Source organism: Falco punctatus, assembly GCF_963210335.1.
Source record: "Falco punctatus genome assembly, chromosome: 1".
NCBI lineage: Eukaryota > Metazoa > Chordata > Aves > Falconiformes > Falconidae > Falco > Falco punctatus.
This window is the reverse complement of record NC_137580.1, coordinates 119276966-119289554: the sequence shown is the minus strand read 5'-3', so window position 1 is coordinate 119289554 and position 12589 is coordinate 119276966. Positions and strand designations below refer to the sequence as shown.

Sequence of the window (12589 nt, the reverse complement as noted above, 5' to 3'; positions counted from 1 at the left end):
GAATAATGATGATAGCTGGAGGTTAACTTACCCTTCTTCCCCTTCTCTTTTGCTGAGCTTTTGCTGCCTTATGTAGGTGCAGAACTCACCTGGTTAGACATGCCCCACAGTGTGAGGAAACACTTTGTCGCACAACCCCGTGCCCTCACCAGCCTTTCGGGAGCCCCCTGAGTTACAAGGTAAACAAAGCGTTTCTGAGTTCACCCAGGCAGCAGTCGAACTCCAGAAGCACTGAGCTCTGGATAAACAGTGACCCCACTGAAGAGGCTGATGGAACAGGAGTGTTCAGGGGAAGGGAAAACAGAAGCCAGCCAGCAACAGCTGAAAAAGATTTCTATTGTGTAAAAGGCTTCTGGTAGGGCCCTTTGTCCTTCAGTGAGCAGAGCAAGCTGAAGATCTAAGTCACTTTGGAGTTAAGTGTTTCCAGGTTCTCCTTTTGGTTCCACCTGGAGAAGGCCTGCAGCTTAAAGGGCCGGAGGCATCTGCTGGCACATGCTTCCCATCCACCCCATCCCAGGGTTGCATTTCTTAGCTGTCTGTTCAGATAAGAAATGAGCTTTTATGTCTGTGTTCCCAGTGACAGAGTCTTAATGTGTCTAAGGCCAGTTTGCATGACTGAGTGGTAAGAAAAAGCTTCCAGGAAGAGGCCATAGCAGCTACAACATTGTTTTATTGTCAGTTCCGCACATACTCTTCAGTACATTTAAAAAAAAAAAATACATCTGTTGAGTACAGTGATCCAAAAGCCTGTTTGATGGCCTCTCAGGCTGCAGATTCCTCTAGCAGCGGTAGTGCCTGAGGCCACCAGCCTCCATGGCATGGAACAAAGGCAGAACCCAACAGAAACCCACCACAAAGGACTCCTTCCAGGGAGCTGGGTTATTTCAAGCCCGCTGATACCCCAGGGTTCAGGTCCTTACATAAATATAGCAGCAGAGGCACCACAGCGGCAATTTGAGGGCCACAGCATACCTTAACCAGCTGTAACAGCAGCGTTGCCCTCCTATTGCAGACCATGGGCGAGGCACAGGAAGCAGATATGGCTTTAGGGGTTACAAGCAAATGCTGGAAAAGTGTTGGCAACCTCGGTGCCACTACTGGAGAGATTAATACTGAAAAAGCATCACCGCCTAAGTTAAAGGGCAGGCAGAACTAGACAAAGTTAAAAAAAAAGTTCACATTAAAAGAAAAAGTGTCTGAGTTTCTCCACCTTCAGAAAGTAGGCACTGCCCGCATGGTAAAACCAAAATGCTCCCCTCCTGCCCTTCAAGGGAAAACATTCCATCCAGGAACTCAACCATCAAGTTTGTCATTGGCAGCCCTGAGCAAAGCATGTGAACTTGTAGCATAAGGCTTCTATTGGTAACACTGAAATAAAAACTAAGAGACGGGGGAGCAAGGGGAGGAGCCATCTAGGAAGCAAGGTGCTGTCCCAAAGCAGAGTCCTAGTGGGGAAGTCTGAGCCCCTCCCCGACTGCTGCAGGGAGCAGAGGCTGGAGGTGCCGCAGAACGCCTGAAGCAGCAGCCCCTAACCCACGCAGCCCCTAACCCACGCAGTAGACGCAGCCGTCACACCTCTTGGCAAGAGGTACCAGAGGGCTTCGGTGCCCCAGTTATGGGAGAAACTCCATAAGTTCACAGAAACTGGTGTCCTGGAAGTGTGTGTCACTAATGACAGAAGTGAGCAAAACTGCAGTGGGAAAAGAGAGCTCGCTTCTGCAATTCCACAAACCTCTCCCTGGCTGAGTTCTTCAGGATCCCTTGGTCTCACTGCTGGAGGAAGGAAGACGGCCAACACGACGCCGGGATCAGCTCTCTGAGCTCTGCTGCTCCTGCCAGTCTCTCTCACTCTCACACCTGACCCTTGTTTTGAAAAACTCTTTGATGAGTCTCTGTGCTTCCTCCTTCACTGCAAGAGAGGAAGCAGCACCTTTGAGATGACGCTTAAGACACCTGCCCCCTTTAAAGCCATCGATCCATTCAGCAGCGACAAGACCCAAGATCCCTGGCGCTCTCCCCAGCTGCCAAACTCACCAGTCTTGCGGGCAGGGTTCTGCTCTTCGGTCAGTAAGTGAGACAGGTGCCGAGCAAAGCCCTTAAACAGATCCTGCAGGGTTGGGGAAGACAAAGAGCAGAAAGCAGACATCGGTTACCTCACCAGGCTGTTTCCACGTTTGTCTTGCCCCTAGCGCAGGCTGGCTGTACCACACACCATAGATTTAGACTACAGGAGTGTTGCAAACCTGCAAATACACCTGACCCGGCAGTGCTGGAGAAGCACACACACACACTCACACGCTGCCTTGCGGAACATATCGGCTACACCAGAACTGAACCTGATCTGTTGCCACTCCACAGGTGGGAGTTCTTCAAAACATGCCGGAGTTTATGGTGAAAAAATGAACAATCACAAACAAGCAAGGAACCAACACGGTACCACTCTCTATCACACACAAACCCTTTCTGGGGAGAGGCGAGTCCCTGCACCGAGGGTCACTGAAACAGCACGTACCAAGCCGTGACTTGGAAATTAAATGTATCCAGATGATCTTCCCCTTCTCCCATCCCCGGATCACCAGGGAGACGCAGTCTCCTTCTGCTAAAGAGGGTCTTGAGCTGTGCCCTACCTTGGAAGCAAATTTGCCACCCTTGTAGAATGGGGTCAAATATTTGACAACGATGTCTGCTGTCTCTTTGAGGGACACGCCTTTGGTCACTGGCTGCACAGTCTTGCTGGTTCCTTCCTTATTGCACTCCGATAAGTTTGGATCAAAAGTCACCTTCTTCTTTGTTGGACCAACACTTTTGCTGTCTGGCTGAGACAGAATGGAAGATTTTGCCACTGTCCGTAGTCGCTTTGCTGCGGGACTTTCCATATCCTGGAGATGGGACAGAAGAAAACCAAACCCACCAATTCCTGTGGCAGCGTGACACTTCCAAGCAGCCACCCCCTTCTGAGAACATGAATCTTTGCAGCATCCTGCAGGCTCTCCCTGGAGCAAATACCTTGCAGGAATCCACGTAACCCGTTTTACTGTGCAGATATAATACACTATTTCTCACATAAAGGCACTTTGAGGAAAACGCTTTAAGACTACCCCACTGAGAATCACCCCGTGCTCTTATTGGGGCAGCTAATTGCTAGACCCCGTCCTATACAGGAAAAGCTGACAGGAAAAGATTTCCCAGGATATCTGCTGAGAATACACCCCTTGGGAAGAACCAACCACATGAGGAGTGTCACACTCCTCTGCAATTTGAAAGAACAAGGAGACCACGCTGTTCAGTAGAGGCAGTTACCAGCAGTCTCAGATGCCAAATGCAGAAACAGAGACCGAATGGCAAGGAAGGCCGTGAGCGCGGCTCTTTCTGAGCGCTCCTGTGTGTCACTGGGCTGGGGTTGTTCCCTTGGCTTGAGAAAGCAACTTGCTAATTATAGGTAGTTACAGATCTGCAGGGGGTGGAGAGACTCATTCCAGGCAGGTCATCAGCAAGGGTACGGTCACGCGGTCACACGTGTTGCAGAGAAGAGGAAACAAAGCAGCGCGGAGGGGAAGCTTTCCGCTGCAGCCCGAGCTGCTGGCGCTGGCCCAGTGGGCGGCGGGCGGACACCAGCAGTGCAATGCAGCTGCGGTTCTCCTCTCTGCTGCAACGGCAGCTGGGCCCTCCCCAGATAAATAACACCGTCAAGGTGTAGTTCAGACCAGAGAGAAACGTGGCACAAGACGAGCAGAATAGAGGAAATTAGCATCCACTGAAGTCTTACCTCATCTGGTCCTGGTCGCTTCCCACTCTCACCTTCCCCAGCAACAGTTAGCTCAGTTTCTGTGACATTTTCAGCAAAACTAGTGGGAAGAGCAGAGAGAAGGCCACTCTTAATCATTCTACAGCGAAGATACTGTCAGTGGCCATGAGACTCAATGTGGTAAAGCCCGAGTCTGCCTCACCAGCCTAGAAATCTAATACAGATTCCAGACAAGGCTGGTGCAACTCTGCAGCTCATTAACAGGGTAACACAGGGAGCAGAGAGGTAGAGATTTTACCTGGATTTTACATCAATTTCCTCTTGAAGGAGTTCAGATTCAGCAGCCTGCTGGGTCTCAAAATCCTCCTCTCTCTCAGCCAGTGTTACTTCTATGTCTCCCAGTTCTTCATTCTCTCCCTGGGACTGTCCAGTCACATCTCCTCCAAAGACAACTTTGTTTTCCTGAGGTGTTGGTTTCTCTTGACACATGCTTTGAGAAGAAACCTGAGGTAGTGTGCTTGCAGAACAACCATCTTCCTTTGCTGAGCTGCAACTTTTGGCTTTAGACCCACCTTTGGGGAGGGAGAAGAATTTGGAAATATCCTGTGATTCTTTTTTAGCTGCTTCTGCGAGCATTTGCTGCTTCTTGCTAGGTTTGGACTTTTTTGCAGGGCCCTCCCCAAGGGCAGCTTTTGCGTCTGTGTCTGGACTGGGTTGCTGTCCTTTCTTTTCAGGAAGGAGCACTTCTGCCCCAGCACTCTCATATGTTGCTTTGGTTGCTATTTCTTTCTTCTGGAGAACAGCATTTCTGGTGTCCAGTTCCAGACTCCAGTTGCTGTTGTCTTGCCGACTTGCACAATCTCCTTTTTTGACAGGGTTTGCATCAGTCCCCTCCTGGACCTTCAGCAGTTCTGAAGCTGTCTGGAACAAGCTGGATTTCTTTGGAAATCCTGCTCCCACACGCTTTGGTTTGAACTAGGGAGAAAGGAAGAAGAAACTTTGGATGTAAAAGCATTAAGGAAACCCTGTGTGCAGAACCCTGAAAGGAGCTCAGTTTCTGTACACAATACACCAGTGTGTACAGCCATAAGCTGGGGAAGGTTCTAAATGTGACTTATCATCATAATCATTAACCGAGACATCAGAGAAATGGATTAGGTTAAAGTCATAGGCCTGCAGTAAGGAAACAGACAGCATCCCTGGTTAGAGCAAAATGAGAAAAACTTACTTAACTTATGGCCTGCACACAAATTATAATCACTAACAGGAACCAGCATGACTAGTTGATCTCACTCCAGAAACAAACAACAGACAGGAAAAGCGACTACAATAGAAATATACAGCTATGGCCACAGAAGGAACCTAAAATAAAATTATAAAAAAGCAGACAGACAAAGCACACCATTCCCTCCTTGTCTATCCCATCTGTACCTACTCACCGAGTAAACCTGGGATGCAGGGAGGAAATCCTCTTCTGCTGGAGGCCCAGATTTTGTTTCCAAGCTGCTATTGCCACCAGTTCCAGACCCAAAGAATGAGAACAACTCTCCTTGTTTTGAGGCTTTGTTGATTTCTGCTACCTGAAAAGAGAACAGAAAGAGTCTCTAGTGGCCGGAGATCTTGATGCATTCCTGCCTTTGTACATACTAAAAGCCACAGAGGCAAAATAAATGCCTCCCCTGGAGAGACACCTATCTCAAGAACAGAAACGTCTTCAGAGAGACTTATGGCAATCAGCTAACCTAAACCAAGGCTTCTCCACTGTCAGCAACAGTCTGAGGAACTCCCGATTCCCTTCATTGCTAGACTAGAAGATAACTGGATAAGCTTGCACTGCTATGTAGGTTTCCGGAGCCTGTAAAGCCAACAAAGATGTGAAACCAACATGATTCTGAGCCCTCCAGGAAACAAAATCAAGAAGAAAGATTTGGAAGACATCCAAGGCAAAGCAGAGATTCTCCTTCATCTTTCCCACACAAACTCTACCCTGTTTGCCCTTAAACTGAGGCCACACCGCGTTCAGGGGAACAGCAGCAGACGCATGGCCCTACCTTCTTTAGCACAGTTGCCTTGTAGGAGTTGGCCATTTTACTCGTTCGGAAAGCTTCATACTCCAGTTCCACAGCACAGGCGTGAGGGTCTGACCTGTAACACAGGCTGGGGTGATTTCTGGCAAGACACACTTCTAGATCTGCAAAGGGAACACTAATGCTTAAGCATCTCTCACAAAGTACAAAATTCCCTCCCTCCGGTGCCAGAAGAAGTGATAACTTCCAAGGAAGTCCCAAGGGATGCAGCAAGGAATTGCTGGAGAATGGAAAGGGTGGTGAAAACAAAGTTTTAAAACGAAGTCTCAGTGTCCACTTGCCCAGTTTGAGAAGTACACTATCCCCATCTCGTGGGACAGGGAAGAATTGCGACTCCTACCATCCAGCTGATTTAGCAGAATCGAGACAGGAATCCTCATTATCTGATCCTGAACATCACTACGAGAAGGATGCGGTTAAGCAAAACCACATCCTCGGGCCAGATAACTTAAAAAGGTAATGAGAGTGGTAACGCTGCTCAGGGAAGCTTAGGCCCTGTGTTAAGGGACTCTGTATGTTACCCCTTTTCTCTCATCTCATACCCTTTTCCTCCTCCTGCTGGAACCTTTTGATTGGTGCTCAAAGCTTCTTCCAGCATCTTCAAGCAGTGTTCCCGTCCCTAGGAAACATGGGATACAGAATGCTCTACAGAAGTCACAGTGCCCCTTGGACTTCCATCCCTGAAGGAGTAAGAACAGGGCAGGCAGAATCTTTGTTGTTCTTTGCAAGTCAACAAGATTGATGGTTAACCAGCCTCTCCTACCTTCACGGTGAGCTTGGAGATTCTCCTGCTGAAGGCATCCTTCAAGGGACAGTCTGCACCTACCACAAAAGAGGCATTTATTTGGAAAAGGTGTCATAGCAGGGCTGGGGCTGCATCCCAACTGTCACTGGCAGGGTTGCCAGTCCAGTACTGCTCGGCATGCTCCTCCCTGCACAGTCAACCCCCAGCACCACTGCAGTCACCCTTTAACCCGGAGAAATTAACCTCCAAAAGAGTAGGCAGAAGCCACAGTGAGATTTTTCTTTCTGGATGAGAACATCTACTTTGCCACTTCATGGCTAACAGCTTTCCAAAACCTCCCCACCTCAGGAAACCCTTTTTCAAGGAATCCCGGCTCTTCGAAAACTCAACTCTTTTCCCCTCCCCACAATACCAACCAAAAAAAAAGAAGAGGCTGAACAGAGTAACATGACCTACCAGGTGTTCTTTTACAACAGCGTAAGAACTATGTTGCTAGACAGGGCCCCAGTTAGTACAGTTACAAATGGCAAAGTTTTCCAGCAGTTTCCTTACGGCCCAATTGAATACTGCTGCATAAGCACCGCAGAAGCAGCTTACAAAGTCAGGTTAGACACAGTTTTCCTTCTCTTTTGCTTATTTGGACACGCTGTTCAGAAAGGTGCATTCCATATCTTCACCCCAACCAAAGCTAAGCTCTGATCCATCTCCTCCAGCCAAGCCTTCACAGCCAAAAGTCTAACCTCTGTGCCTAGGGACTGACACCTCCAGTGTTGATGCTACATAAATTACATGCAGCTGCAAAATGCAAGACTTTTTTCTCCCAAAGAAACCCCACTATAAATCAAAGGAGATATTTACTTGGAGGAACAAAATCTTCCTTTTCTGGTTCTTTGCCCTGGAATAAAACAAAGATCAGTCAGACATTTCCATTCCTGCAACACACATGCTGGTCTAGAAGCATAAAAGACACGTTTTATACCCCTGCTCCAGGGAAAATTAATGCTGAAGTTACAAAGGTACTGAAAAGGCACCAAAATACAGGTAACGAGACAAAGAATGAGAATCAAAGTCCAAAGTTCACTTTGCTATAGGGATATGCAAGAGAAGCTGAATGGGGAAATCTGGTTTTATTAATATCAGAGGTATTAAAGACAACAGGATCCTCTTGATTAGCGTCTCTTCATATTACAGGACTGACCCAGAATATGGAGAAAACAGCAAAAGCAGAGGTGCAAGAAGTAAGAAACAGAACAAGCAACAGCAAGATGCAATAATTTACTTTCACTGATGCCAGGAAGCCTTTGTGTCTGTAAGGCAAGCACACAGCAATCTGTGAATGTCTCACAAAGGGACACCAACTCACCTTGCGCAGACTCATCTGCTTTCTGTAGAAGTTGTTCCATTCCCGTTTCCGATTCTCTTCATCTGCTTCATCCCCATTCCCACTGCTTTCTTCATCATACCTGGAGAAGGTGGGAAAACAAGAGGAACAAACATTTCTGTAGCTGCAGCATTAACTGGGGGACAAGCTTTGGAGAGCCTAGGTTCTCCCAGTATTTACAAAGATGATGTATTTCACATCCTTTCTGAACAATTCTCAGCTTTTAGCTTCACTACCATCCCTCAACCGGGACAGTAGTGGGTGTCCTCCAAAAATTCACGGGATTTGTTAATCCCATGAACTACTAAACAGCAGCACGAACTAGTAGCACATAAGTAGTGCTCAGAGAACAGAGGGCTCCATTTCAGGAGCTCTGCCTGATTCTCCCATGAGATTGAGGACTCACTGCCTTACATCAGGTACCCCATCTGTCAGCCACTGCTGCTGGGTACTACTGGAGCAGAGACGGCAGAAAGGACAAAGCGTCCGTTCCTCAGCTTCAGTTCCTCAGACACTGTTGTATTAAATGAAAACCCCATCACTAACACGCTGACACGCAGCAGCTGATTCTTGCCAAATGTAGCCCAAGAGCTTAGTGCCTTCCACAGCCGCCACAGCCCAAACTGACAGGTATTACAAATCAGAGCTTTAAGGCTGTTGACCATGACAATGTCCAAGTCAAAGCTACAATCCAGTCAGGTTCAATAAATCAAGTGGCAGTGTGCTGAACATCAGCATTGGCCGCGTCTTTTCAGGTCCTGAGATCAAACACGGGCTGAGGTCACAAGGACGCCAGTTTCCTGACTCGGCTGGACTTGCCTGCAGAGCAAAGCTTCCAGTCTCAAGCTGTTTAAGGTAAAGCAGAGGGCTAGGCCAGCCGACAGCTCTGTGCATCCTGACAGCTTCACGGGCAGGGCAGAGCGCGAAACCTGCACCCAGACAGAGCTGCACGGTTGCTACAGCTCAGCCAGAGGACAAGGAAGAAGAGAAGTTTCCATCTCCACACTGCTAGGCGTCGTACAGAATTAATCATGTTTCCCACTGCACATCTTCCTTTTGCTCTCAGCCCGATAGGGAAACACTAAACTTTAGCAATCTGCAGCAGCAGCTGACACTGGCACTCCATTACATCCTCTGTGATGACTAAGTCCTGTCAGTGGCCCCCCAGCCTGTTGGCCCACAGACAGCCATGCTAACTCAGGAATGATCTGTGGACAATGTCATACTGTGCTGTCACTTGGTCTCAATTTAAACATTTTTGACCCTTGTGACTGTGAACAGGCTGAGCCCCGCTTACTGCTTCCAAAAAACTTCAGGCTAGTTTATTGAACCAGCTACATTCTGCAGGGCAATTCTTAGGTCAGTCGAAACAGCTTTTGGCTCTTTGAGACATGAATGTGATCAAGGCTGCCAAAATGTGTGGAAAATGAAATTCCAGCTCCTGCTGCCAGAAGTTACAGGAAAATACCACCACACGTGCTGAAGATAGGAGTGGCTGGGCCTGCAGCAGGGAGATGCTCTCTTCTCTCTGGTAGCTTCTATGGGCTGAATTCAAGCTACTAATACAGACCTGCTAAAACCTCTGCAACCTCTTCTCCCGCCTTCATACAGCTCCGGGTCATAGCTATCCCAGGAGGAACCTGTGGGCCCAATGCAGGTTTTGCCCCAGCTGTTGCTGCAGCGCTCCAGTGACTCCAGTTGCCTCTTCACTGCCCCCGGGTTCTTGCAGTAATCGCAGCATTTGTTACAAGGTGGAGTGCCATCACCAAAGTACCTCGCTATGGCAGCATGGCGACATCTAGGAAACAAAAGGGGAAATGATCCGGTAAATATTTTTATAGACAAGAACTCCACACCCCAAACACAAGGTGTCCTTTGATAAAGGCTTGAGTCTTTTTTTGCAGAGAATGCCTATTCCAGCAGGATTCACAGGGATTAAGGCCTGGAGCAGAACTGGGGTCTGTTCCTGGCACCTTGCACAAGGTCTCTCTGCCTCCACTTCCCCACATGTAAAACAGAGTGGTGTCAATCTCTTCTGCTAAATGCCTTCTGATCTTTGAGCTCTGCAAAAGGCACAGCGGATGAAATATGCATTGTTGGCCAAATACATTCCACGTCCAAACAGAATGGCTCTAGGATAAATACATAAAGAGGTCCTGTTGATCGCTACACCTCAGAGTATGTCTGTGTATTTCATACTGGAGAGCTTCTAATTTTATTGTATTTGAAGGTGAAGAAATCCACATTTGAAGAAACAGAAATGTATATTAAGTCACAGAAATAGACCGAGGTCACGAGGGAGCACTCTTCAGATAATACAGCCTGGGTCTCCATCTGCTAACCCATGCTTCAGATCAGCAGCCAAAGTTCCGGCAGAGTCCTACATCCCTGAGAACCAGTCCATTTGCTCCCACAGCACTGCACAACCAGTTCTACCAGTCCTAGCAAACTAGCCATGTGAAGATGATTAGATTCTTCCAGGAATCTTCAAAAGATTTCTGGCAGACATCAGTGCTTTTGGGTACGTAAAAGAGTTTGGTGACAGAGATATGCTTGTTAGCAATACAGGCAGGAAGTAATTTCTCTTCTAGAATACTCCCTGACAAACTAGTGAAGACACTGATTTTGCTAGATAAAGAAGAACCAGGTGGTTACTGTTTTTTCTTTAAGAAAGCAGGCAGAATTTAGAGGCACTTTTAAAAACTGATTTCACAGCAGAGGTGGCAAGTTGTCTCTTTAACTGAAATACTAGATAACACAGAAACACTTACTTCGGCATGCATTTAAGAGATCAAATCCTGCAGCCGAGCAGCAGCAAGAGTTATTTTAAGAGAATTATTTTACTGCAAGGAAGAACAAGTGGAGATTTTTCTCCTTTACCAAGGAGTGCCCTAGCTGGCTTACCAACTTTGTCTGCAAAAAGTGGGTCACAGAGGGGAAAAGTAAGAGAGTGAGCACTTCATTTATTCTTATTATACACACTTTAAGGCATGTCTGAACTTGCCAGAGATCTGACAAATGCAGTTTGCTTCTTAACTTGCGCATATGTGCGTGTGTCTGGGGGGAACACAACTGTATGTCTACCAAAGCATCACAAACAAACCCTGCAAGGGTCTACAGCAGCAGCGGGCTCACTCATTCCCACGGCCTGCGAGGGTAATTTACTAAAGCAGAACAGCGAGTGAAGCAGCAAAGCAGCAGGTTACAGACTACTGTCGCTACAGCAATGAAATGTGTGTGCCGAAGCGCGAAGGACCTGGCGCTGCTCAGGTAAGGAGGGCTGCAGCAGCCGGAGGTTGCGCTGCACGGTCTAGGGCACTGAAAGCCTAGAGAGGGCTGCTACAAAGCTGGCTTTATATCCCCCTGCAGAGCCACACTGACTCGCTCTCATCTTGCACTCAAAGAGCTCCTTTCACATGGTGGGGAAGGGTGGGGGGACCGGGATGGGGACAACACATTCAATCCCCTTGTCCTGCCTTTCCAAAAGAACTACTGGTGCTGCCTGTCCTGCCAATGCAACGTGACTATAGAAATGTCAGCAAGCTGCAAGTCAGCTTTTTGTTTCCCCAAAAGAAAACAGGCAGGCATTCTCATTAGTCCATGTCTCTTTCTCTCGCACGCACTGATTTGTATTAGAGTTCATCGAGGCGTACAGTAATGGCCAAGCCCTCTCCTCACTCCTACAGCCTGCTCACCAGGCTTGTGCTGGGGAGGGACATCCACACACACCTCTGTCCCCTCATGCAAGCCAGAGAGATGCCCCAAGGGAGGGCTTTGATGGAAGCAGAGATCACCTCTGTAGTCACTGGAATTTCGTTCTAGTTTCTAACCAACCAGACTTGCAAAGCCAAGCCCTCTCCTTCCAGCCCCCTGTAACTGCCTATATCCTGAAGAGTTACCCAAAACCAGGGCCACAGCCCCACTTCAGCCAGTGGCGCTCATGAGTTGGGTCATAACGGAAATTCAGTTGCAGAACCAAGATTACAGTCCTGTAATTAAAGTCAGAAGGTCAAAACCAGGTTACCAGTAGGGATGCTGGGGGTAACCACTGGATTAATGATAATTAACACAAGAGATCCTGAAACATAGTTGGTTATGCATTAAAATGTGGTGGGAAAACTTCCTGAGTCATACGAGCACCTGACTAGAGCCCATCAGATGGGGATTTCTATAAATTAATGGTAGTCTGTATTATTACACATGTCCTAAAATTACTTCATCTTTTGAATATGCACCTGTATTATTTGCTTCCCCCACCCTTCAACAGGAGTTGGTATGAGCTGACCACTGGTCTTTAAAACGTCTAAACGACATCATTATTTCATTTGAGACATCCTGCCCTGATATGACATCATGGGATAGGACGAATAGTAAATAACAATCAAGTTTATTAACTTGTTTTTGCCTGTGGCAATGCATTTCAGAAAAGTGCTAAACTGACCATGCCTGCACCATGCCTCCTGTTGGTACTCCTTGCTTTTGCACACCAGCTAAAACAGGAGCCCTATTCCTGCAATTAGGAGAAACAGATGCAGTCAGAGAAGCAAAGTCACATAACCTAAAAGACACTTTCTCTCTCCCAAAATACACCAGGAAAAAGCATTCCCTCATACGAGCCAAAGAATGGTATG

General features: G+C 47.6%; 1 protein-coding gene across 6 annotated transcripts in view; it reads right to left on the bottom strand.

Annotated features, from left to right (window-relative positions):
* Nucleotides 1-652: 652 nt before the first annotated feature.
* Nucleotides 653-12589, bottom strand: part of RECQL5 (RecQ like helicase 5) — a 39735-nt gene continuing 27798 nt past the window's right edge. For 4 of the 6 annotated variants that reach the window (XM_080376543.1, XM_080376545.1, XM_080376544.1 and 1 more), the window contains 12 exons: nt 9529-9756; nt 7941-8040; nt 7436-7472; nt 6596-6654; nt 6375-6451; nt 5797-5890; nt 5185-5325; nt 4044-4720; nt 3767-3845; nt 2628-2879; nt 2035-2107; nt 653-1909 (listed from right to left, as the gene is read on the bottom strand). In XM_080376543.1, the coding sequence (XP_080232669.1) occupies nt 1809-1909; nt 2035-2107; nt 2628-2879; nt 3767-3845; nt 4044-4720; nt 5185-5325; nt 5797-5890; nt 6375-6451; nt 6596-6654; nt 7436-7472; nt 7941-8040; nt 9529-9756 (1918 nt within the window). In that variant the 3' untranslated portion in view covers nt 653-1808. Of the gene's footprint in view, nt 1910-2034; nt 2108-2627; nt 2880-3766; nt 3846-4043; nt 4721-5184; nt 5326-5796; nt 5937-6374; nt 6452-6595; nt 6655-7435; nt 7473-7940; nt 8041-9528; nt 9757-12589 lie in introns of those variants that run through there. The other 2 variants (XM_080376546.1, XR_013926212.1) reach the window with 2 other exon arrangements.